The sequence below is a fragment of the Drosophila tropicalis genome, unplaced genomic scaffold (genome assembly GCF_018151085.1).
Source record: "Drosophila tropicalis isolate 14030-0801.00 unplaced genomic scaffold, ASM1815108v1 contig_573, whole genome shotgun sequence".
NCBI classification, from domain to species: domain Eukaryota; kingdom Metazoa; phylum Arthropoda; class Insecta; order Diptera; family Drosophilidae; genus Drosophila; species Drosophila tropicalis.
The window spans coordinates 2,801,292-2,827,384 of NW_027173049.1; the positions used below are offsets into that span (position 1 = coordinate 2,801,292).

A 26,093-nucleotide genomic window follows, 5' to 3' on the forward strand; every position below is an offset into this window, starting at 1 on the left:
ACAGAGACAGCAACGAAGACTGTGCTACAGCGTTGCGAATGAACCAATTCGAAAGAGATTGGCAAAGTTTTATCACTCAAAAATGAAAAGAGACTAAAAACAAATGCATACAAAGTTGGAAAGTCTCTGAAAAAGAGTACATAATGATCTAAATTGGTAAGAAACTGTTTTTTTTTTTTCATTTGCCATGCTGTGCAGTGTATTGCGATTACAAATTTAATTGACCACCTCCCTGCCACCTTAAATGCGATTGGCTGATGCTGGCCAACTGTTGGAGAGAAAATGTGCACACACACATCCAAAAACGCACACACACACTCGCGCGCGCAACCAGGCATATCATGTATTTAGATAGAGAGAGAGAGAGAGAGAGAGCATGGGCATGCGGCGAACGGAACGCGGAATGAAACATGAACATTGTAGATGCCGTTTCATTCGTTCGTTTTGTTTCACATCGTATCTTGATGCTCGTGTGTCATTTTCGAAATTTTTTATTTCCAATTGGAGTTCCGTGTGCGTCGGTCATGCGGCGGATAAGTGCGCGATTTAATTTCGATATCAAACGTAAAACAGATGAACAAATTAATTACTAATTAATAAACTATAGCTTCAGCCGCTGATCCAAGCGAAGTCCAATCGTTGGTTATGGATACTTTCCGTGTGTGGTTAACCCTGTCTTGTGTGCCTTCTGGGCCCGTCTATGTTTGTTAAGGAGTACCACTCGACTGCGATTGCGAATGCGAATGTGAGTGGATGTGAAACGAGTGTATGTTTGTATGTGTGTACAACCTAAATCAACCGTGATCGTAACCCATAACCAGGCAAACATTTAATTAGTGTTAATTGCATTAAACAACAGTAAAAAGTTTTACCAAATCAATTTGCAACTAAACAAACAAAGAGAAACACAAAAAGAAACCAAATAGGTGACCAAGTGTTAAAGCGAAAACAGTGATAGATAAAGAAAGAGCGAGAGAGGAGCGATCAGTGAACGGTTCTTTAACGAAAATTCCTTCTTTGGTCGATTTCGTAGTTCGATCACAACATAACGGTTTGCTTCACAGCAGAGCATAACCACCAAAAAGAAGAGAGTCTAAAAGAAACAAACAACAACAAAAGAGTGTAAAAGTGTGCAAAAAAAAGAATCAAAGTTGAAAAATTCAATTCTGGTGATTTCCTATCATTTTCGCGGAGAGAGAGTGCTATCAGCGAATTGCGCTTCCAATGCAACTGCGTGTGCATCCTACTATGGATTGTAGCGGCCGTTCAAATAACATTGAACGCGATTCCGATTTGGGAGACGATTTGGTAAGTCCCCTTCCCCCTGTCTGACCCCCATCACTGGCCCAATTGATCCGTTGTTCAACCCGAATATATTCAAATCCTTTTGCTGATATAACAGGTGTTGGTAATCTTGATTTGCCGACGGTATGTGGGCCGTGTTAGTGATAATGATCTTCTCTTCATGACACTGGAAAATAAATGGATTCATGCAATTCAGCTCAATTGTTTGCAGATGATTCAAAGCCTAATTATAATGTTAAAAAAGACAGTTTGTTCAACCTCACAGGGGGGGGAAGAGTGCAAGGGGGTATTCAATCATATTTTTGGCGTTGATATTTTTTCAATTTTGTTTTCTGTTTGTTAGAGAGCCGTTAAAAGGTGACATGCTAAATGGACATACAACGTATTTATTATACACACACACACAGAGAGAGAGAGAGGGAGCGAGAGTAATTGGAGGGTTAAAGGGAGATGGCGAGATGGAGAGATAGATAGAGAGCTAAGTGCATAGCATACTCATAAATACAAATAGATTCATCTGTTTTGGAGTTGGACCCGGTTTTCGAGCCTATCTTCGTCATTTTCTTCATCTGGTTGGTGTTGTTGTTGTTGTTGAGGTGCCTTCGCCGTGGCAACTCGTTCACATTTCATCAATTGAAAGATCTCTTTCAATTCAGCTTCTTTGATGGCGTTCATATGTAAATAAATTGTTCAAATATTTGCATTATTTGTTAGTACCTTAAATGAATATTAAATGGGTTTTATTGCCTCGTCTGTCTTTCGAACCTGGCTAACATTCGATCCGCAGGTAGGCCAACAGCCATGCATGCATCTAACCAATTTTTTCGTTGAATCCAAATTGGAATAAAACTCTTGTTAGTTGTTGCTGTGCTGCTGTTTGTGTTGTTGCCTTTTATATTCTTTTTGTTTTCCTTTCATTTTTATTATTGTTAATAGGCAGTGCCGGCACACTGGGCCCAAAACGTCGATCAACAACGAGCCAGACTTTATATACACTTCAAGGCGGTAAAGTTATTTACATAATTTTTAATAGCCAAGATGCTGCTGCTCGGTCGAAGAAGAAGGGAGGGATGCTCCTCTCTGATAGCAAGTCTTATGCAAACATTCTATCAGTACTTAGTGCCCCCTTCTGCTCCACCTCCACCTTTACCTCTTTCTCATCCCCGTCATTGTCATTGTCATTTGTACTCTTCGATTTTTCGATTCTTCTTGTTTTCCCATTTAACTTTTTTTTTTTAATTTTTATTTTTTGGGTGTTAATTGAACTCCAACTGCGTGTGTGTGTGTGTGTGTGGTATGCGAGGGTGCACAATTGGGTATCATTTACAAAAACGGCTAGAGGGGAAGGGGAACGTTGCCGGCGACGGATTCCGAACTCTTAAACTGTCCATGTGGGTGTGTTTAATTAACCATCGAAGTAACTTCAACTACATCAACTCTCACTCTCAGTCACTGAATCCGTTGGCAGTCTCTTTAAAAACCCATAATACTTATGCTGGTGTCATTCGCGCGTCCGATTTTAATATCAAAAATCCTAGGGCAAAACGCAAAACTGAGATTTTGCCTCGAAAGTCACGATTAAACCATAATGTGGGCTGTCAAAAACTCATAAATTTTCAAATGAAGCAATGGAGAGCTGCGGCATACTAGAGAGTCAAAGTCGGTCTTGCAGTAGGAGTTGGAGTTGGACTCGGAGTCGGAGTCGTGCCTCGTCATTCGAGCAGCACTTTAATTACTTGGGTTAAACTGGAAATTTAAAATAATTTCATGTTGTTGAATTTTCGTTGATTTTTCTTTTAATTTTTAAAATTGTTTTTAAATTAAATCAAGCATCGAACATGATATGCGACAATTGTCCCAGCTTAATATTATAACAGAGAATTGACCACACACACACACACTGATCGGACGGATTCTTGGCCTCAGTTTCGGTCTCCGTCTCCGTGTCAGCACGTGCTTTAAAGTTATACGGGAAACAACAAGGGTTTCCAGTTCCCACATTAAATCATTCAATATAGCGGGGTGGAGGGCGAGGGCGAGGTGGAATCGGGCCAATCTCAGTTGTTGTCTCTCCTGGGAGATATGTTGGATCGTTCCACCAAATATCTTCAGACAGGTAACACAATTAGAGACGAGTTGATCGGTGACTAACAATTTGGAAGACTGTAGAATTTGCCCATTTCGGTTTCACCCGCTGGCAATGGACATGACGGAGAGGGGATGGTGGAGAACGTGGCCCGGAGAATGAGGTGGACGGACATCGGCACCTGTTATAATTTGTTTGGCTTCTTGTACGCTGACAGCGAACGATTTTTATTAAATTCTTTGTCTCGAGGGCTGCATACACATTCATATGTCCATATGTAAATACATATGTATATCTTATTCTTTTTGTGTTGTTGTTGCATAATACACAATGTGTGTGTGTGTGTGTGTGAGAAGAGACATGCATACGTATTTGATTAAGTATCTGGGCTGCCCCCTTTGGGGGAGACTTTTCCCCGTTTCGTTGCCCTGTCGCTTCATCTCGTTCTGGCCACTCCATTTGATCGCCTTCAACCGCAGTGACAAAATAAATTTGTTTTTCTTTTAGTTTTCGGGCCGCGAACTTGAAACTATGCGAATCCGCGTGTGTGAGTGTGTGTGTGTTCGTTATGTCATTTGAGGTTCTTATACACAATATTTTCTAATTTAATTTACAACAAAACAAGAAGGAATAGAAAAACGCAAATACGGCGACAAATGTCAGCAAAATGAATGTAAATAACAACAACGACACAAGCAAAAACAACACTCATAAAAGTGACGATTATTATTATTACAGTTTATTTTTTGCTAATGCCATTGTTGCTTGTTTTTAATGAATTTATGAATTATTTCCCCAAACCATAGCTAATAAAATAGTTAATTGGATTTTTCCAGCGCAGCTGCCAGAACATTGCAGGCCAAATAAACGAAAACGAATACATACATACATATGTATGTATGTGTGTACATACATATTGCGAATGCGAATAATATGTGAATGCAAATGAATATTATCACAGCGCTAATAAAATCGGAAGGTTTTGCACTAGTTCTCACAGAGTCGACGCCAATTTAGTACCCTGCAATTCACCGTTTCATCACAAATGAAACCAAAACAAATTGTTCTAATTCCGTTATCCGATATGTATGCATGTGTGTGTGGCACTTTGATTGACTCGAAGAGAATTGATACTCCCAACTGCGCTCTGCAAAAGGGTATCAGAAAAGCTACGAGCCTTCTGTTCGTTTCGTTCCTTCGTTTCGCTCACGAGATGCATGTGGCTCAGTGTGTGTGTACGGGCAAAAGGGCGTGGCTTTGCAGTGGTCGGTTGTCGGTCGTCCGACACGAACACGAACTTGTGCGGGGGGTGAAGCGGGTCCCGCTCGCTCTTTGATGAAATGCACGAACGTAATGAAAACTATAAAATGGAAATGGAGAGCTTTCCTTTTCAAACGTGCAAAGACAAAAAACGAAAATTGCAAAGCAAACCAGACTACGAATCGAAATTATATATATCATTTAACCAGATTATATTGTCATTTATGATACTGGAAATTTCAATTTATTGGGGAATTTATATCCATACTCATTCTCAGATATCCTACTCCCAGTTCAGTTAGGACTAATCCACTGGAAAAAGAAGGCTTAGAATTGCTGTTTACTCGTAACCTCGTTTACTTGTTCAAGTATTTTGTAGACGAATTGGATATTTCTGATAGATCTACTAACTAACTTTAGCTAAGGGTTCTTAGGTGCATTGTCAACCTGTCTCTAATATAGAGCCAATCTGTGCTTATGAAAAATAATACAATAAAGTTAGTTCTGAGAATGATGGCGCTACTCAAGTAGTGATGATAAACAATATCTGTATGTAAGTGTATCTTATGGGATCGGAAATGCTATAAACCCAAAGCAGATGACTGTGGCAATTTCTTCCAAACTTCATATATTGATGAATACTGCTTAAAATACGAATTAAATTAAATATGAGGATCCTAGTCGATATAGCCAAGTCCGCCTCTTCACGCCCTCAATTCGAAGGATAATGGAATGAAATTTGGTACTTAAGTCAAATTAAGATTAAAGATTGGGACCACTATAAAATAAACATAGTTGGCATAGAAACAATCTATCGAAAAGCCGACTCTACTGACAAGGACAACTTCAGGTATGCAAATCACCGATTTGGATGAATTTTGGAGAAATATCTCTATTTGAAAAAGTCGTATTCAAGGAAATTGATCATGAAATATCAAAATATTTCAGAAACGAAACTGAGACAGAGAGGGAGCGCAGTTAAAGTTACCATCTTTCTTTTTCGGATGGAGAGGCCAAATATTTGAGACTAACCCACTGGTGGTTGTGTCTTTCACGGCTATTAAGAAACGGCGGAATATGACCATCAATCGAATAGGTCTATTAAAAACAAAACGTCTTGCTAAAACCGCCGTTTAAAATGAAGTGTGAATGGCAAATTGTTGCCATAGTAAGGATCTGCAGATGACTGTTGTTTAAATCAAACTCAATTATATGGAAGTGTCCATAAATTGTCTGGGAAAAGGGCCATATTGGACGGTAATGTGATAGAAAGCTTTTTCCTATTAATTTTCATAATGCCAAAAACATTTCCTTTAATTACTGTATGCAGATACATAGTATGTTTGTATGTACACACACACACACACACACACACACACAAACAAGTATGTTTGTATATATATAACCGCAACAAGCCCAAGCCAAACCCAAATATAAGCCCAGACCATCTCACCGTCTCCATCTGGGTGCCTCCCTATGCCCGCCTCCCGCTACCCCCTCTTACATTACTCCATTGAGCACTTCCAGCATATCAGGGAAGGCAGGAAGGCAATAAAACAATGCAGTTTTTAATTATTGCCCGCCTGCAATCGAAGCTAGACCCAGGCCAGACCCTGGACGTCGACTCTGACAGCGACGGCGACGGCTACGGAGATGGAGACGGAGACCCTGCCCAGACCAGCCCAGCCCAACCCGATGTATGTATATGTATTGGATTGTTTGCTGGTCGTTGGCTGTTTAACCGTTGCATTTTGCTTCTTCTTCAACTATTGTTTTTTGTTGTTTCTTAACCGGTTTTATTTTTTGTGTTTTTATTTTACGCGAAAAATTCGTCTGCCCTGCGTCACTCACACACGCACAGCATAGCATATGACAGGGGGTGGTTGCGGGGGGAGGGTTGGCTACAGTGAAGGCACATCGAATGCGGCTCGCCAGCGCCATTATGTTTCGTGATTGTCTGTGTGTGTGTGTGTGTGTGTGTGTGTAGTTGTTGCCCATTTCATTTTCTGTTTTCTTGTTTCCATTTTTATATTTTATTCGCTTTATTTTTTCCGCTTCGACGCTTTGGCTAGCGAATGAAATTGCGTTTGTGAGAGACGCACTCACACACACACACACATTCGAATGTACCGAGAGCCGAGCATACATACATATGTATGTATGTATAAAGGCATCTCTCAGATACGTTTTGCATTTTAATTTTATTCTTTCATGCTCTCGATGATGCCCCCATGCCTGGTTGCCCTCCTTCGCCTTCGCCTCCACCTCCGCGTCATCCATCCTCTGACTTTACGTGGTCCTTCTCCATCTGCACGCTAGGGTACGCAACCACGTTGCATATGCATAAAGTTCCCATTTCATATCTCCTTTTTATTCGTTTCTTTTTCGCCGCTGGCACTAAGTTCCAACCCCCTCCACCACCCCCTCCCGATGCACAGCGTTCAAATACTTAATTCGCCATGGGGCACCATGCGTAAATGAGCAATTTTTCTTTATATTTATTCAAATAAACATTATGGGGACATTAATGCACATGTATGTATGTACATACATATCTATGTATGTGTGCCCCATTTACATCGTATTCATTTTTGGCCTGAAACGATCTCCGGAATGGTCGACAACATATTGACCCCAGATTTCAATCATGTCATTTGAGGTCTATATATAACTAACAGTACCTGCATACGTTCATTCAGGATAAACCTAAAAAAACAATTAGTTTATATTTCAAATATCGCACAATGCATACATATGTATGTACATACATACATACATACATATATATGTACATATGTATGTTTGCATAGTTTTTAGTAACTTTAATTTCTTGGTAACTTACTCGTTTTGGTTTTAAGACGATAAACCGTGAATGTTGTCATCTCAGTTTTCAATAGATCACTAAATTCACTCACTTTTAGAAAGTAACATAAAAAGTAGATTTGACGTCAATCGACAACACAAGACAATCACAACAACCTAAAGAAATACATATTATTAAAACAGAATGTCAGGAGGTACTTTTTGCATTGGCGGCAGGAAAATGAAAGAGGTGCAAGATTCTGAGAAATGTCAAAGAAGAGTTCTAAATCCAAATGAGCTTGACTCTATTTGTTTTAAGACATTTGTCTAGATTTCGATCTTATTGAAGTTAATCAAAACTGGGTTTTAGCTTGGCTTTAGGTCAATAAATCTTAATAATTTATAAGATTTAAAATCGTAGGCAGCACAAAAGGTGTAAATGTTGTCTGTATAGCTATTTCAAGAATCAACAAGTTCTAAGATCAGCACACTTCGCTAAAGAATTCAAAGTCGTAATGGCCATACTATATCTTCAACGCTAAAAGCAGTTGGGAATTCAAACTACATAAAGCGAGAAAAGAACGGCAAAGCTTCCATCTGCAGATTCCATAAGACATTTGTTAAAAAAGGCACCTTGCAATACAACAAATAATCCCAAATGGTGCTTGTAGGCGATCCTATATGTACATATGTAGTGATAATATTAGAAACAATGTCATATTTGGTATAGGATGGTCAGGAACACTTTGTGAAATCTCATTTTGAAGGCCTTTTCAAAGGACGACGTGTACTGAATGTTCTTCTTTATCGCCATGCGAATGAGTCTAGTACATAAAAAATAAAAAGAACTCGAATCCATAATCATACACCAAACTTTAAAAAAGCCTTTAAAGACAATATAGCTTTATTCAGTTAATAAGATTTAAAAGAAACTTATTTGCAATCGATTTTCTTGCCTTTTTAATTTTGTTTTCAAAGAGGATCTTAATTGAGCACAAGATCCTTAATAACAAATTAAGCTGTGAATGCATTGCTTCGATGTAGGATTCAACGTAATTTTCAAAACTACAATAGAATCCGGTTATGACGACTCCGCTTATAGCGTCCGTCAGGTTATAGCGACCAAAGTTCGATCAGTGATTGGTTTGTCCCAATACAAACTTATATGAAAGGGCATCCGGTTAGTACGTCTTCCGAATATAAAGACGAATATCGTCAGCCCCTTGAGCGTCGTTATAACCGTATTCTACTGTAGTTTCTTCATATTTAGTTTCGATTAGAATTTACAATTGGGAGAGTATTTAATATGTTAAACCATCGATAAGCCCATTTGAAGAGTATTTAGACTTCGGCATTAGCAATGTTATCAAATCATTTGTGAAAGTGTTTTTGAATAAGTTTGGAAGTTTGTTGCTTTTTGATTAAACAGAGATGTTCAGATGTGTGAATAATGTAAACATTCAAGGAGTGGATGGTCCTCATGTGAGGAGAAGTTGCGACATTCAAAATCGTTTAATATACTTTCTAGTTTGAATAGTTGATTGGGCTCGTTTTCTGTAGGTCAAATGGAAAACATGATTGTTTCTATTGTTTGTTCGTAGCATTCGAGGCACAATTTCTAAGGAAAATCAGCAAAAACAAGTAAGGCTAATAAAGTTGGGACGCCAGCACGCCTCGACCCAAAGAAAGAGACACTCGAATTATAAGGACATTAAGGCTAATCTAGTTTACGGTTTTCAAGTTAAAAAAGAGAAGAAAAAACAAAGGAAACGCAACACCACACATACAGACACATATGTATGTACATACATATGTACTTATGAAATCTACATACATGGATAGACATATGCTCTGGCCACATAATCTTAATCCTTCACACAATATACGCCCCTGGTTGCCACTGCTCTTGCTCATTGCATGGTAGTAGTTGATTCTGATCCTGTTTGCATGCTGCGCCCTTCACAGCTTGCTGCTGCTTTGCTTCCTCCTGCGGCACATTACGGATTCCAAAGCGGCCACAGCGGTGCGTTCTTTTGTTTTAAATTAGCACGGCATGTTGCACATGCGGCACGGGTCGGGTCGGGTCGGGTTGGGTTGGGTCGAGTCGGATCTATCTCTCTCTTGGTCCGCCAGGCCGAACCAACTCCGTTGCGGGCATGCAACAACCCTGAGAACTGGAAAGACTTCCTACAATTTGTTGACAATTTTGTATCAAGTTGTAACAACAAATGGAAATTAACTAAATTGCATTTGTGGTCGGGTCGAAATACAATGATAATAAATAAAGATAGATCGGGAATACAATAATGCAAAACTAATTAGTGATAAAAACTGTCAGCGGTAAATAAATTAAATATTTTACCTACCTATACGAAATGACACTTTGCACTTAGATACCCGGAGAGACAGGGACGGAGAGATAGTGACGGAGACGACGGCAAAATTGAAATTGAAGTCGCCTGCTTCTTTGTGTGCCCCCGCATGGAAAGCTATTAAAGTAAATTGCAAAGGCATCGTGGCACATACATACATACATATGCAAGTATGTGCATATGAATGTATGTATGTATCTATGTATGTACATATATGTAGATAGATACCTGTATGAGTTCGAGTACAAACTCTAATTGCGATTTAATGTCTTTTGTGGGCTTCATTTTCGTATGAAAGTGCCTTAGCTGTGTTTTCTTTTTGGTTCACTGGAATGCGATAACATGGTGCAGTAGCCTTTTTTATCAATGCCTGAGCCCCCACTGCTCGGCGAAATTAATGGAACCGATGCATGGCCGCAGAGAAAGGCGATAGTGGGTGGCGGCGGAAGGGATGGAGGTGGTCCAACTCGCAGCACATCTCATTAGTTGGTACTCCGGGTGCGTTTCCCCCTACTCAAATTGCAATGACTTAATGTTTTTCGGTAACAAACAAAACAACTAACCGAAACTAGTCCATCTTATCGCTCTATGGTGATTTATGTGACGCTTATTGCAACTATTATGAGTTTCAGAGAACCGACTTACTCGAGTTTCATACAATTCCAGTGACTCCATCGGCCACTGCATAAATGGGTATTCTATAAAGTCGGCGAATTCGTCAAAAAATGAACTCAGTTTCACGATCAATATGACGTCTCAGATCAGAAAATGTAAGGGATCCTCATGATATGATCAGATGTTGGTACCAAAGGACTCTGTGTCTATAAACAATCACCACTTCTGCCCGATTTACATTAGCCAATTATTTGATTGAAAAACAGTTTCTAGGGTCGTTCTTTCAGCACCTAAATCAGGTTATATTTCCAAGGTGTTTGCAGATCGGATTGTGATAAAAATCAGTGTGGATGTTTACCATTGATCCGTTTATGGTGTTTCCAAGGAAATTCCAGTTTTTCTCGGAAGGCAGACACACAAACACGTCCATGTATTGGGTATGTGTGTGCGGGCTGTGTCAGAAATTCGTTGTGCATTAATTAGACATTTTATAGGTGCAACTTGGCATACCTTTTTGCAGACCACAATTGTAAGATTGTTTGGGCCTGGTCAACAGCCAGAGCCGCAGCCCAGACCCAACCGCAAGTAAAAATGCAGCCTACCGAAGCATCCCACACACACACACACACACACACACACACACACACACTATGCTATGTGAACATACATATATTTCGCATAGCTTCGATAACTTACATTAATTTGATGCACATACAACAGAGCAACTGAAACCGCGAATTGGCAACCGAGTTAAAGTTAACCAACCAATCGGCCAATCCTCTTAACCAACTAGCCAACACCGACATCGGCATCGGCATCGATACCAACACCAACACAAACACCAAGCATCATCTCTGGAACCAGAGACCAATGTCCAATCAATGAGATGCACAAACACAAGGGCAGCCGACTCTCGCTCCCATTTCCCCATTTATGCGGACTCTCAGTCAAAAGTTGAAATATCTCTATAGAGAAAAGAGACCTGCCTCTGTGTGCCCGAGTGTGTGTAGCAACATTTTTGCAATAAAAAGCGTTTGCATTTGCGCCAACTTCAAAGAATTCTTGGGAAGAGCAAAGCCTAAGCATTGTCTATGCTTTGGTTTTGGTTGCATTTATGATTACAGCAACGACAACGTCAACAGCAACGATAAATGTTGCACATACGCATACACCACACACACACAGACACACTCACCTCATAAACCTCAGACTCACATGTGTAAGATGGCATCTCCACTTTGGGTTTTGGCCTCACTCTTTGGCTTTGGCTTCTCTTGGCTTGGCTTACTTTGTGTGGCGGCTGCTGTTGCCGTTGCTGTTGCTCTTTCTCTTCTGGCCATTGGACCTCTTGGGGCTCTTGGCTGTGTTTAAATTGAAAATTCCCGATTTGCACACAGTCACAGATGCGCTTAATTTGCACCTCTCCAAATGCATAAAAAAGCAAGAAGCCGTGATGAAGCTTACAGCTTGAATTCGCCGGAGTTGGAGTGACTCTCGGCCATGCGTGGCGGACTTCTTGCCAAACAGTCACGGCTGATGCTGTAAAGCTAAAATGAGTAAGGAGTGCGAAATGAAGAGTGGGGGATCAGGAGCGGCATCGGCCCCATCCCTTTATGATTAGAGAGGCCTATTCCGCTCCTGCCTAGGAGCCCCTTCTACTTTTCTCTCATCTTCGTTTCCCCTGGTTGATTGCCGTTTTTTCTTCCTGCCATTGTTAATTTATTAAGTGGTTACCTTTGTTGTCGCACTATCCAAAAGGTAGAAAGAAATCTCTGCCAGCTTGTGTTGCCTCTCTTTTAATGTCTCTGTTTTGGCACGAGTCACAAGAGCGAGAAGGAGAGAGAGCGAGAGAGGGAAATAGGCAGAGTAAAAGACAAAGGGGACACTGAGGGATTCGAGAACAATGACCATTCGTTGGTTAAGTGCTGCCCACGCGGGATTCTCGAAAAGATGATGATGATGCCGCTTTTTATTTGATTTCCAAGTTGACAAAGTGGGGGACATTAGGCTGTCACAGTTGGGTGTCAATTAGTGCGGCTTGTTGACATAAGCGCCGTCATTAATTTACAAATAAAGACTGATCCAATCTCAATTTCAATCTCCCCCTCCACCCCCACTTACACTTCAGTCACACGGTGATCGAACTGATGACGAGATGAGGGACTGCGATTCGGTGGACGGTGAACAGCATCAGCATCAGCTGAGTGCCAAGGCGGCTATAGCAGCCCGTCTCAGTCACACAGTAGCCGGTGGCCAATTTGCTGCCACTGGCGGAGAACAGCAAGCGGAACTGGCCCTGGGTCATCATCATCCACAACTGCCACCCAATCACCCGCTCAACGCATTGGGCAACTTCATGGGCATCGGTGGATTACACAGCATTCCAAATCTGCAGCACAGCGACGTGTTGGAGAAGCTCAAGATGCAGGTGCGTGACATGAAGGTTGGACTGATGGTAAGTGTGATAGGAATGTAAATTGATGTACATATCTGGACGTATTTCCCTTTTATTTGATTTTGTAGGAACAGGACTATGCCGCGGCAGCTCATGCTGCTGCCTTTGGGGCCAATATGCTGCCCACAACAATCAGTTCAGCCTTTCCACTGCCACACAATTCAGTGGCTGCAGTAGCTGCAGCGGCGGCCACCTTCGCCCCCACAGCCAGCAATGGAGCCAGCTACAATGGAGGAGGCGGTGGGAATTCCATCGCCAACAACACAACCACAAATGGAACACCAGGGGGCGGAGGCGGCTCTGGGTCCGGCACCGGATCCATGTCCGGAGCCGGCGTAGGGTCCGTTTCCACTGGCGGTGGGTCTCATCCCTTTTCATTTGCCTCCCCCACAGCAGCACCCAGTGCCAAAGAAGGTTGGTATTCCACATCCTGTAAATGTGGAGAGTCAAACATTGAAAATATTTCGCACTCAATAGCCACCTCCTCCTTACGACACTTTGCAGCTAATTCCGCATCAAATTCATCGACATCCAGCGAGGCATCCAATTCATCGCAGCAGAATAATGGCTGGAGCTTTGAAGAGCAGTACAAACAAGTCAGACAGGTTAGTGCCAGTCAATTGAAAACTGAGTAAACACGAGATGCAACTAGCCCAGCAGCCAGCAGGCAGTCAGTCGGCAAGCAGGCAAACTATCAATTAACTACTAATAGCCCAAAAGCCCCAGAGCCTGAGATAGAGCCTGAAACAGAGAGATACAGATACACATACCGAGCCTACCGAAGTGTCTTGGTTAACCAGTTAAGAAAAAAGTTGCCAGCTCGGCCTGGTTTTGATCTCGTTTTGCTCGGCTTGAGGCTGCGTTTAGTTCCGGTTTTGTGTCTGTTGTTTTGCTGCAATTGAGTAATTAATAGGGAAGCACATCTTTAAGGGCGTCTATTTGGTGAGAAAATAGCCCAAAAAATGTACCAGATGCTGGCTGCTGGACCCAAGAAGAGAGGCAATTAGGCTTCGATGGCCTAAACTTTCACGCTTGACCGAGGCCGAAATTAGTCTAAACTGACCCCACTGAATACCGAACATCGTGTGAACCTCACCAGCTTTTCGGCAAACAGGCAGTCCCATAAAAACCAAACTTCGATTAACTTTGAATGCACCCTGTTGCCAGTCAGTTCCCCTTGCAGTCCCGGGCTTCGTATTGTGGGGCCCCTTCTAATAGTTCCACTCCTTTTTGGCACTCGAGCAATTCATCACATTGGCCCGCATTCATTATGCTCTATAAAAAGTGCAAAACTTACTTTTGTATCTGGATCTCAAATTGAGTGTCTGTATCTGCCGCTTCATGCTTAACACCTTCGCTTACACCGAGACGATTGCGTTGCAAGCGAAATTTATAAACCGGCTTGGTGCTAAAAATGGCGGCTTTCATTACTTTTAGAAAATGAGATGAAACGAGACAAGGCGATGCGATGATAATTATGTTAATTACTTCTATGAAAAGCCATTTTGAATTTATCTTTGGTGTGTTTTCTGTTGGGCGGGGGCGGGGTGAATTATTTCTATATCTAAGCTCATTTGCCACACTCACACACAAAATGCGAGCAGTCAGTCTATCGTCTATCAATCTATCCATCTAACCATCCGGCTGTCCATCTATCCGCAGACGAAGACGGAATATTATTTTTGGTATATTCTTATTTCTATTTTGTTTTATGTATGTATTTGCTTCTCGATATTTTCCTCATTTTTTCGTATTATTCCGTAGTTCTGCGAGTGCTTCGTCTCGTTTACTTGCTTTGCCCACGTTTGCTCTCATTAATCAATGTCAATTATCTGTACATACTGAATAATTATGTTTAATTATAGCGCACACTGCCAACCAAAAGCATTTTCCAATACAAGATCGTGGTATTGTATTTACATATATACATACATATACATACATATGTATGTAGATGTATCCATATTTATTTAAATATATTTTATTTCTTTTGTAATTCCATTGAAAGAATTCGCCTTCATTTTGAAATTTCGCGTTCAACTCTTCTGATATTAAGTATCGTGAGTTGGGGGAATTGGCGAAAGGGAATTGAGTCATCGATTGGGAAAGGCGACGTTCTAATCCATTTCAAACAGTTCCTGAACGAACAGATTACTCTCAGATCAGAAACCTGGTTTAGATACATTTCGGTTGATATGATCCTGCACCTGCAGAAGATTTATTCACTAAAGATAAGGTAATAAGGCGTCAAGTTGAATGAATATTAGTGAACTTGGGAAAAATGTGAGAGAGAAAGGGAGGGAATCAAAGAGGGATAAGATGAAATATAAATTGGAAATCTGGTCGACACATTTTTCAATGACTCTGAGTGTGAAATTCTTAAACAAATAATATGTATCCATGTGCATAGATGCAGATGTATCTTATGCATGTGTGACTAAGTGGATAAGATCCTTAAATTATGCTCGCAATGCAGCGGGATAACACTTGGAAGGACCAAAATGCAACGGGATATTTAGATATAAATTGGAAACCTTTTTTGCCAGTGCCTGCACTTACTCTGATAGTTACAAATTACACTCCAACACATGCACACCCACACACACACACACACACACACATGCACATGAAATGGAATTTATAGAATTCTTAGAATGAAGGATTCAAATTTCAAGCATCCAGGCCTAGAGACTGAGGGAGAGAGAGAGAGAAAGCATCATTTAGGTACGAACTAAATCTAGCGACAAATAAGTGAGATTATTTTTATAACCCAAACCCAAAACGAGCGATTGCCTCCTTGCGTCTGTGTGTGTGAGTGTGTGTGTGTGTGCCATGTGCCCAAGGATACTTACAAATAGTTATAAAAACGATTATGATTGGTCCACAACTTCTGTGTTAGGGGATTTTCTCGTTGTTCGCGTTGTTTTTCATGTTTATCGTTTTATTGCTGCGGATTTGGAAACGGTCTCAGGTCCAGGACCTAGACCAAGTCCTGAGTGAATTTGTCTGCGGCTGCTTCTGTGATGCAAGGAGTCCTCAGTGCAGTCCTCAGAATGGCAGGTTTTCCAACCCTTGTGTGTGGAATAAAATCGGACTTCATTTTATGGATATTAATACAACAACAAATATCAAAGAAGTTAAATTCGGCTATGCCGAAGTTTATATACCCTTGCAGTCCTTGACAATAATAATTTCACATGTTCAAAATTTTTTTTCTGCAACTCAATTCATTAATATACAAACAAAACAATTTTACTCTTCATACTATGTACAATTTGTTCTTCTTCTTCCCTCATTCCCTAAGCAAAGCAACGCACGCATACACATACAGTTTATGTAGCGTTGCGTCTGTGTGTGGTTGCATGTGCTCTGTTAACAGATGGTGACGTAGTAGGCAGCAAGCAGAGCTGCCGGCAGCGATTGAACCGATTTATATAGACTGTAACTTGTGTTCTATTTATCCGATCAGGGTCAAATTTTGGGATCTGAGATTTTATATCAAATTCTATTATATTGGTAAATTTCATGGGGATACTCCAATTTTTGCAAACATTTTTGTTCCAGAGCTATATGATATAGTAGTCCGATCCCAAAGATTTTCATACTTTATCTCACCCGGGTAAAAAAAAGCTCCCAAAAAAAATTTCATCCCGATAGCTCTTAAGATGGCTGAGTAAAACGCGTACGCACCGACGGACAGACGGACAGACGGACATGGCTATATCGACTTAGCTTCTCATGCTGATCAAGAATATATATACTTTATGGGGTCGGAAACGTCTCCTTCTGTGCGTTACAAACATCTGACCAATTTTATAATACCCTCTGCAAGGGTATAAAAAATGCCCAAAGAGATGCAGGCAGGCGGCGGCGGTTGCTGAGGGAGAGATAAGCATACACACACACACACATGAAAATGTGCGTGTGTATGTGTGTGTTTGTCATTTTGATTTTGTCAGTCGACATCGACAGCATCTCAACATATTTTTAGTTGATAAACGACCTTTGATGGCGTTGCATCGTCGCCCCTGATCGATGAGAGTGTGAATATAATAATTATAACAACATTAAAAAGATAAATTTTTGATATTGATAATTACTGATCTGAAATATTAATCAGAAGTAATATATTAAGTGTTGAGAGCTAAAAGCAAAGCGATACAAACAAGTGTGTTTAGTGCCAAAATGTTAATTTCCGAGGATCAAATCCAAGAGGTATTCACATGCAATCAATGAAAAAATTTAATTAAAAGTTCCATCAATTCTCTGAATGAACATAATAATGACGATAAGTTCCCGATGATGAAATAAAGTCGAAAAACAACTTTGAAGTTGAAGTTCAATCAATGCCTCCTGTGCTGTGCCTGTGCCCAGGAACAAAAAGTATTAAGTATTAACTCTATAACTCTCTTGTGGGCGTCGTGCATCATAAAAAATATCCAACCAGTCGTCTCTCCAGCTTCATTCGAGTCAACAAGTCAGCCAGCCAGCCAGCCAGCCAGCCAGCCAGCCAGCCAGCTCGTCAGTCAGTCTGCTCCGAGTAGAGCCGAGTCGAGGCAATAGCAAACTTGTTGAACCCTGAGAGTGACTCCGACTTGGTTTTAAATCATTTATGCGAGGCAAAGCAAGGCAATGGAAGACGCAATGGCAATAGCATAGGCCCAGGCACAGGCAAAGTCACAGGCTCAAGCTCAGGCACAGGCAATGGCAGTTCATCATCATTCGCATTGACTTAGAATGTTCACCCGGGCCCCATGAAAGAAGGTATCTGAATGTGGATGTGGATGCAGAAACTGAAACTTCTTTCTGCAGTAGGCGGAAAATATGATGAATTCCAAATTTGATGAGTTCAACTCTAGATAGTGTCATTAATTTTCAGACTAGGTTTACTTTTACCCCTTTTTATTTTTCTTTTTTAAATAATGGTTTACATGGTTCTCTCTTTTTTCCTGGGGCAAAGGTCAAACCATGAACTAGTCGAGAGTAAGCACAAGATACATAGAGGAAAATGCTTTCATATATGTATGTAGTGTTTCATCTCGATTAGTTCTCTATGTGTATTCTATATGATTGTTTTGACCTTTTTGTGAAATGTTTTGTGTCCTTCACGCCCATTCAAACTAAGGGCTACATTTCAACCCCCAGTTGAGCCACTCCCCCTGCCCCTGTCTCTGCCTCTGCCCTGTCAACGCGCATCCTTTGTATGAGCCAACAATGGACAATGGCCACCATTTTGTGCCAATCGAATCGAAGTTTGTCCTCAATATTTTTATGTATTTATGTATTGTATGTGTGTACACCTTGAGTCCATCTGATTCTCATATATTCTTTTCGTTTTAGCTCTATGAAATTAATGACGATCCCAAGCGCAAAGAGTTTCTCGATGATTTGTTCTCGTTTATGCAAAAGCGCGGTAAGTTCAGATGCATTCTAAAGATATCGGGGAGAGGGGGCGGAGTACTTGAACCACACTTTGTTCTTACCATTTGCATATTATGTATCCCTGTCCCAGTTCATCATCACCATTATCGTCATCATCGTCACATCGGCAGTTGCATCTTTGCTGACTCAGCCAGCCAAGTGTTTTTTTTTTTGTCCAACTCACTTAAATTATGTTAATTGAATAAATTTCTTGGCACTTTTGATATTTGATTTGAAAGCAAAGAGAATTTTGGTAAAAAAGAGAGACAGTGGGAGAGAGAGAGCGAGAGGCAAAGCCAGTAAGATGGAAATGTTTATATATAGATTTTGTCTGGGAGAAACAGAGACAGAGAGAAGCGAAGAAAAGGGATGGGTAGACCAACAAATGATGCAGCAACCATTAAAATATGCACCGAATTCCTTGGAAGACAAGAGAGAAATCATTATGAGGCTGCCTTTTTTGTCATTTTGTCACTTCAAATTACTGTCAAACTCGTACACACAAACACACACACACACACACATACAGTTGTGGCCCTGGCAAAGGAGGGTCGGAGGGTTTGGCGAGGGGGTCCCAACCATATGCATATTGGTACTTAAACTTTTAAAGGCAACCAGCCTATTTATAAATGCAAAATACTTATGTTTGCCTTCCTGCACTTTTCTCATTAATTATCGAAATTATCACAGAAAGCAAAAACGAACAAAAAAGCGTAGAAAAAAGCGACACCGAGCCATTTGAATCGAATTAGGACTAGGAAGGCCGCTGCCCTGCCATGTAAATAGCCAATAAATAATATTTCCTGTCCATCAAACTCTCCATTTGAGTCCTTAACCATTTGTTGCAATGGGCCCACAGTTGGGTTTGTTTATTGTATATTTATTTGCATATTTGCCACATGCAAAAGAATCATTAATACTGAATAGAAATACGCAACGGTTGGTCCAAGTGAGTTCTGTGTTTACCGTGCACCCACCCATTGCGGGAAATGGTCCATTAAAGTCCCCAAAATGTATGAAAAGTCTAGAATAAACGTCTCTGACTCCATAAAATATATATATTCTCAATCAGCACCAACAGTCATCTCGGAGACTACCAGATAGGAGCGAAAGAGACAGACTAGTTTTGCTATAATATACAGTTCTTTCACAATATTTTCATTTAGATCACGATTTGCTGTAATCCGTCTGAGAATAAATGAAACTCTTTCTCTTTAGATACGTTTAAGCAGTCCTTCGAGTACGGAGTTCAATCTCAGGTTCTATTTGAGAGAAAGTCTAGATTTTTAGAAGTACCAAGGGTCTTTTAGTCACTATCAAGATCCTAACTACATCATAAAACAACATCAACGGAGCTAATTCCAAAGGGAATCCATCTGAGCCCAAACAACTTGTCTGAGACAAATGTCAAAGGTTCTTGTCGAATTAGAACTTCTTTGAGAGTGAGTTGTCCTCATTCTTGGTTCGTCTGGCCATGTTTATTCAGCTAATAGAATACCCCACCAAGCCCAATCCGCGGACCTATTCCGCAGTTCGTTTTCACATGTTTATGCTATGCAAGTTCTCTTTGAGGAAAGAATGAGGTGTTAATGCCTAAGCCCAAGCTCGACTTGGCCCCAAACTGCAATTATTTATTTTATCCGATTCTATTGCAGCTTGGCAGATCATGAATCTCTCTTTGTCCAAGTCCGTTCTATTGGGGGCGGTGGGGGATACACGGTATGTATGTATGTACATATGTATGTATGGGTATCTGGGAGGAGGTTGACAACTTAATGGATTTTAATCTGTCACATGCGTTCAAGTTTTGACATATGCATGCTCGCTCGCTCGGTTGACGGCGGCTCGGTCAATGGGAATCCTCCTCGTACCCAGGGACTGACTGTCTAAAGTGTCTGTCTGACGAGGAAGCGACCAAAAAATCAACCGAAAAATATAAACAGACGAAATGCGCATAAAATATGTACATTGTATTTGTAGTATCTATATCTATATCTATATCTATATCTAGGTATATAGTTATATTGTTGTACAATTGTACGACTAACTGTATAACGGAAATTATGCTCACGAAATGAAATGAAACCGAAATGAAAGAATTCTCGATGACTATAGACCGTGAGGCCCCGTGTGTTTTTATTTTCTAGTGATGTGCATATGTTTGTATGTATGTACATATGGATGTACATACATATGGATGTGTATTTATGTATATGGAAGACGTGTTTGTGCAACGAAGAGCGGCGCAATTCTTAATTAAAAGACGTCAATCACTTATCAACTGAAGGCGCTATTTTTGGTAGACAGACCCTTGCCAGATCCCCGCAACTCAGTCTAAATATCTAGCGAGGAAAAATAAACTCAACTAAATCAGTTGTCAGTGGGCATCATTTGCTCTTATGATTTCCGACTCGATCAAATTTCTACAAATTTCCATTAAAAATCGCCGCGTGACATCTAAGAAAAATAAAAGACCATAATAAAAAAATAAATAAATATCGACCAAACCAAAAAACTACAAGAAGGAAGGAGGAAAAGGCCCCCAAACGTCGAGAAGAATGTGCAGTACATCTTTGGATGTGTGGCATGTGCGTGTTAGACTGGCTGAATCCTTCGATATGGCATCTTCCATCTGATCTGCGATCTCCTTCAGGGCAACTCGCTGCTGCTTTAATGATTCGATTGGATCGGAGACTGCAACAAAGTTAATCATTAAATTGCCATTGATTATGTTATTTTTTTTGTCGTTGCTGTGGTCTGTGGCTCCAACTGTGGCTCGTGCAATGATTGATCCTCAGTTTTTGCTTACCTACAAAATAAATCGTTCAGTTCGGTTCATTTATACGTTTTTCTCGTCTCTCTCTCTCATATGGATACCATCGGCACCCGATTTCGATTCCAATTTCGATCGAATTTGTTTATATGCATAAAAAACAAAAACGTATTTTCATTCAATCAACACGTCCATCAACGAGTTTGATTGATTCCTTTCGGGCTCATAAAAAAACAACAACGAACCAACAACAAAAAAAAAAAAAAAAAGTGGAAAATATACAAAATTCAAGAGTTGGAGAAACTCTCTGGGGCAGCATCAGACACAACAACAACAACTACAACAACTACTCCCAGCATCTCTCGTAAAAAAGTCAAGAGGAGCAAAAGAGTTGCGAGCAACATCATCAGCATTATACAAAATCGAATTACTCACGTACCAAGTTGGCAATTATGCAAGTCGATTTTGTGTGTGTGTGTGTGTGTGTATGTATGTAGGCACTCTACAAAAGCTGGAGCATACTATATATCTGGCTCCTTGCAGTTCAATCCGTTCAAGTCCTTTTACCCACTTTTCACTTTCTTCTTTCGAGCACGTGATCTTTCTTTTCACAATCTATGATAATAATGATGGTGGATGGGGGACGGGGGATAGGGAGTGGAGGATGGAGAGTGGAAGATGATGATTAGATGCCATAAACAGTTCGACATATGTACAAACATCATGTGTGTATGTTATATATAGTGGGGAACCGGCAACAATTAGGATTTATTTCTGTTTTTATCGGTCTAGGCTACTAGTGTTAATTGGACTCTACTCATACATACATACATACATACATACATATGTGTATGTATGTATGTGGCTCCTCTCGCCTTTTTTCCACTCTCCATGTGTATATAGGATAAATCTGTTTTATGGCATCTTTTAATTGTATTTAGCTTATTGATGCGTTTAACGAGCTCGCGCTCAACAATTTACAAGTGCAAGTTTTATTACTGATCTCCTCGATTTGTTTTGTTTTTCTATTATTTTTCTTTTTGTTTTCTTCGCTTTTTTGCTTTGCAGGCACACCCATTAATCGATTGCCGATAATGGCCAAATCGGTATTGGATCTATATGAGCTATACAATCTGGTGATAGCTCGCGGCGGCTTGGTCGATGTTATCAATAAGAAGTTGTGGCAGGAGATCATAAAGGGACTGCATCTTCCGTCGAGCATCACCAGTGCGGCATTCACCCTGCGAACCCAGTAAGTACAAACCCTCACTTTTTGTAGTCGGAAGGGGGCAGGGGGCAGGGGACACCTGCTGACCAGGTTCGAGTATGCGCAAAACAAACATACACAGAGGGCACAGAGAGAAACTGGCAAAAGCAAAATCAAACATTGCAGCAGCCGATCAGGCGGCAATCGATCAGCTAAAGATCTGTTGTTGTTTAGGTCCCTGTCACCAACTTCGTCTCTGCCTATGTCACTGTGACTGCCTCTGGGATTGTGATTTGTGTGTTTGCTCATCGCTTTCGTATTTACACGATAATTCAACTTAAATGTCCCACAGGACGAGTGTCATTGTTGTTGTTGTTAATGTTGTATTTGCTTTTGCTTTTAATAATTTTATGCATCTTGCAGATACATGAAATATCTGTACCCATACGAGTGCGAGAAAAAGAATCTGAGCACTCCAGCTGAACTGCAAGCGGCCATCGATGGGAATCGTCGAGAAGGACGTCGCTCCAGCTACGGTCAATACGAAGCCATGCACAGTCAGATGCCATTGGTAAGAGAACTACAACGGCAATGAAGCAACGTTCGATATTTAAATGCCTTGATTCCCATAACAGACGCCCATTTCACGGCCACCCGGCATGCCCGGAGGTATGCAGCAAATGTCGCCACTTGCCCTGGTCACACATGCGGCGGCCGCCAACAATCAACAGGCTCAGGCTGCAGCCGCTGCGGCTGTTGCCCATCGCAGGCTGCTGAGCGCTCCTGGATTTGGCCAAATGCCCAATCTGGTTACTCAAGAGATAGAGAATCGTATGATGGAGTACCTACAGCTGATCCAGGCCAAAAAGGAGCAGAGTCTCACACCCATTCATCCGCAGCAACCACAGCAGCAGCAGCCGCAGCAATCACATCAGCAGCAACAGTCGCAGCCAAACCAGCAGCAACATCTCCACCAGCAACAGCAGCAGCAACGACAGCGTTCCCAAAGCCCGGAGATGAGTACCCGCGAGGCACTGAGTGCTCAGGTCGCCCTGTGGCACATGTATCACAACAACAGCAGCTCACCGGGTTCCGCCCACAATTCCCCGCAGCAAGGGTAAGTAGAGAGCTTTGGCAGAGCTTTGTCGAAACACGAAGCTTTCGAAAAGCCTCAAAGCCCTGATCGAAAGCTCTGACTCTTTGGAAAACAGTTAGATTCAATTTTCGGCTTCTTCTTTTAGCGAGGCCCTCAACCTTTCAGACTCCCCACCCAATCTCACAAACATAAAGCGGGAACGCGAACGCGAACCCACGCCTGAACACGTCGACCAGGAGGAGACGCCGCATCAGCCGCCCCCCGCCAAGCGTGTGGGCAGTGGCCTCATGCCCCCCGGATTCCCGGCTAACTTCTACCTGAATCCTCACAACATGGCTGCTGTGGCCGCCGCAGCAGGTTTCCACCACCAGGCCAACAGTGGGGCTCACCATCATCATCATCAGCATCCTGATGCAGTGTCCGAGGGGGAGCCGGAGGACGAATTCGGCCAAGCCGAGCATAATACAACGGGCAATTCTTCCACCATGCACGACGACAGCGAGCCCCAGCAGTTGAATGGCCATCACCATCATCAGAATCATCTGGACAAGTCAGACGACTCGGCCATTGAGAATTCGCCAAGCACATCAACCACCACAGCATCGGTGGGACACCGGCACAGTTCGCCTGTGTCCACCAAGAAGAAGTGTTCCACCAAAAGTCAGTCTGGAGTCAAGGAATCGCCCGCCAGCGGGAAAAGTTCTGTGGCAAGCAGTGGCAAACTGAATGCCCTAGAGACACTGAGTTTGCTATCCAGCATGCAGTTCCAAGTGGCGCGCAATGGTAAGCATAGAGATAGAGGGCCATCCCGTCATAACGCATTCTCAATCCGTTCTCTTTTTTAATGCAGGTACAGGCGAGAATGGCGAATCAGAACTAACTGTTAACTTGGAGCTGAATGGCATCAAGTATTCGGGTGTTCTTGTGGCCAATGTCAATCCCTCAGACGAAAGAACAGATGCTAGTAGAGGTTCGGAGACATGCCAAGATAAGGACGATGAGCAACCGCATGCCGACCCACAAAACGAGGACCGCGCCGATGATGACGACGAGGCTAGGGAGGAGGACGACGACGATGAGCGGGCTGCGGTTGAATGTTCGCCTGTGAAGGAAATTGCCCTAAACGAGGCGGCTCATGATCAGGATATGGATGCTACTGCCATTGTGAATGGGGGCAGTAATAATGTGGGTGTGGGTGTGGGAGTATCCTTGCTAAAGGATGCGGTGGTCAGTTCATAGAGTAGCCTTAAGAAAAAGGTTGTAGTGAGCATCTAGGAAAGGAATACCAAAGTCATATTTTTCAGAAAAATAAAAAAGAAAACAAAGCAAAGCAAAGCAAATGAAAAGAAATCACACTCAGCCGCACAGAAATGCCAGCATATGTAAATATACAAGACAAGATGGAGACACCGGACGGGACAGGCCTGGAAATAGGACGAGGACAGTTTTAGGTGACAGCCCGGATGTTAGTAGTTGTCCACTCAACACAGAAACTGCATTAGAATGAGGCGGATTTAGTTGTCCGATTGAATAGAATCCCCAACCCCGCGCCCCAAGAGTAAGACTAAAGTGTTAACCCACAGCATGTAGAATCGTACACAATATATGTATATCATATATCTATATAGTGAATCCCTTATATAGCTTAGAGGTCTGTTAAATTTCCATATTTGCATAAAAGACAAGCCCGCGGGCATGTATTTATTAATACAATCTAAGCTTAAGCCAATCATCACCTTGCGACATCAAGAAAACAAAACTAACAAACATATATCTAGGTATATAGTAGGTTCATTTCTCCACTCTCTATACACGATATATATACGGATGTATGTATGTATGTATATGTAGGTTAGCTAATAGGCTTCATTTGATAATATCTTTGTGTGTTAAATGGGTATATCACATATTGTTTTTAGAGCGAAAATTTGTTTTTATTTTAGTTCATTTTTAGGCTTTCCGTGTACATATCAATTAATAATATAATATAATATTTAAACAAAAACATACATATATACAACTACACAACTGTCTATATGTGGTGTGTTCTTATATCGTTGTTATAAGTTCACACACACACACACACACATATATATATATATATACCTTAGTATATAGAAATATGTATCTTATTATGACCATATTGAATACCCCATAGAGATATAATTTAGACATAAAGCATAAGCAAGTAATACAATAATTATATGTATTGTCATAAAATTCAATTGCGCAATTGGCAAAATCACCTCCTCCTCCTCCTCCTCCTGCTCGCACACCCTCTGGATCCTCCCTTGTATTCCAATTCCGCCAACCATGCTTATATCCCAATTCCCACATACATGTATGCCTCTCACTCTCCTTTTAAGTAGGTACTATAAAGACAAGCAGAAAATAGCCACAGAATATAAGAAAATATACAACAAACATGCAAAACCAATATATGTATCGTGAAATATATATATGTACATATATATATGTATGTATATGTAGTCTAAACATAAGCGTTTATTGATTAATAAATCTATTTAATTTTAGTTCAAATTCAATTCGAAATGGGATTCTGATAAGCAATACAGCGAAAGCTAGTCGTAAATAATATCTTTGATGGTCGTAAAAAGGACTAATTAATAGTCAGGACGACAACAGCCGTCCGGAGGAATACTAACTCTACAAGTCATACAGGAGCGTAGCCACTTCAGGG

General features: G+C 41.3%; 1 protein-coding gene across 4 annotated transcripts; it reads left to right on the forward strand.

Moving 5' to 3' along the window:
- Positions 1-500: 500 nt before the first annotated feature.
- Positions 501-25,938, forward strand: retn (retained). Of its 4 annotated transcripts, none has more exons than XM_068287684.1 (10): positions 501-1,308; positions 12,569-12,895; positions 12,964-13,309; positions 13,373-13,500; positions 18,236-18,308; positions 22,158-22,341; positions 22,720-22,867; positions 22,932-23,413; positions 23,538-24,175; positions 24,243-25,938. In XM_068287684.1, exons 1-10 carry the CDS (start codon positions 1,225-1,227, stop codon positions 24,629-24,631), a joined length of 2,799 nt encoding a protein of 932 aa, XP_068143785.1. In that variant the 5' UTR covers positions 501-1,224; the 3' UTR covers positions 24,632-25,938. The 4 variants fall into 4 exon arrangements, with proteins under 4 accessions (XP_068143785.1, XP_068143787.1, XP_068143786.1 ...); XM_068287686.1 differs by having other exon boundaries at positions 12,569-12,868; XM_068287685.1 differs by having other exon boundaries at positions 502-1,308; positions 13,400-13,500.
- The last annotated feature ends 155 nt before the right edge of the window (positions 25,939-26,093 follow it).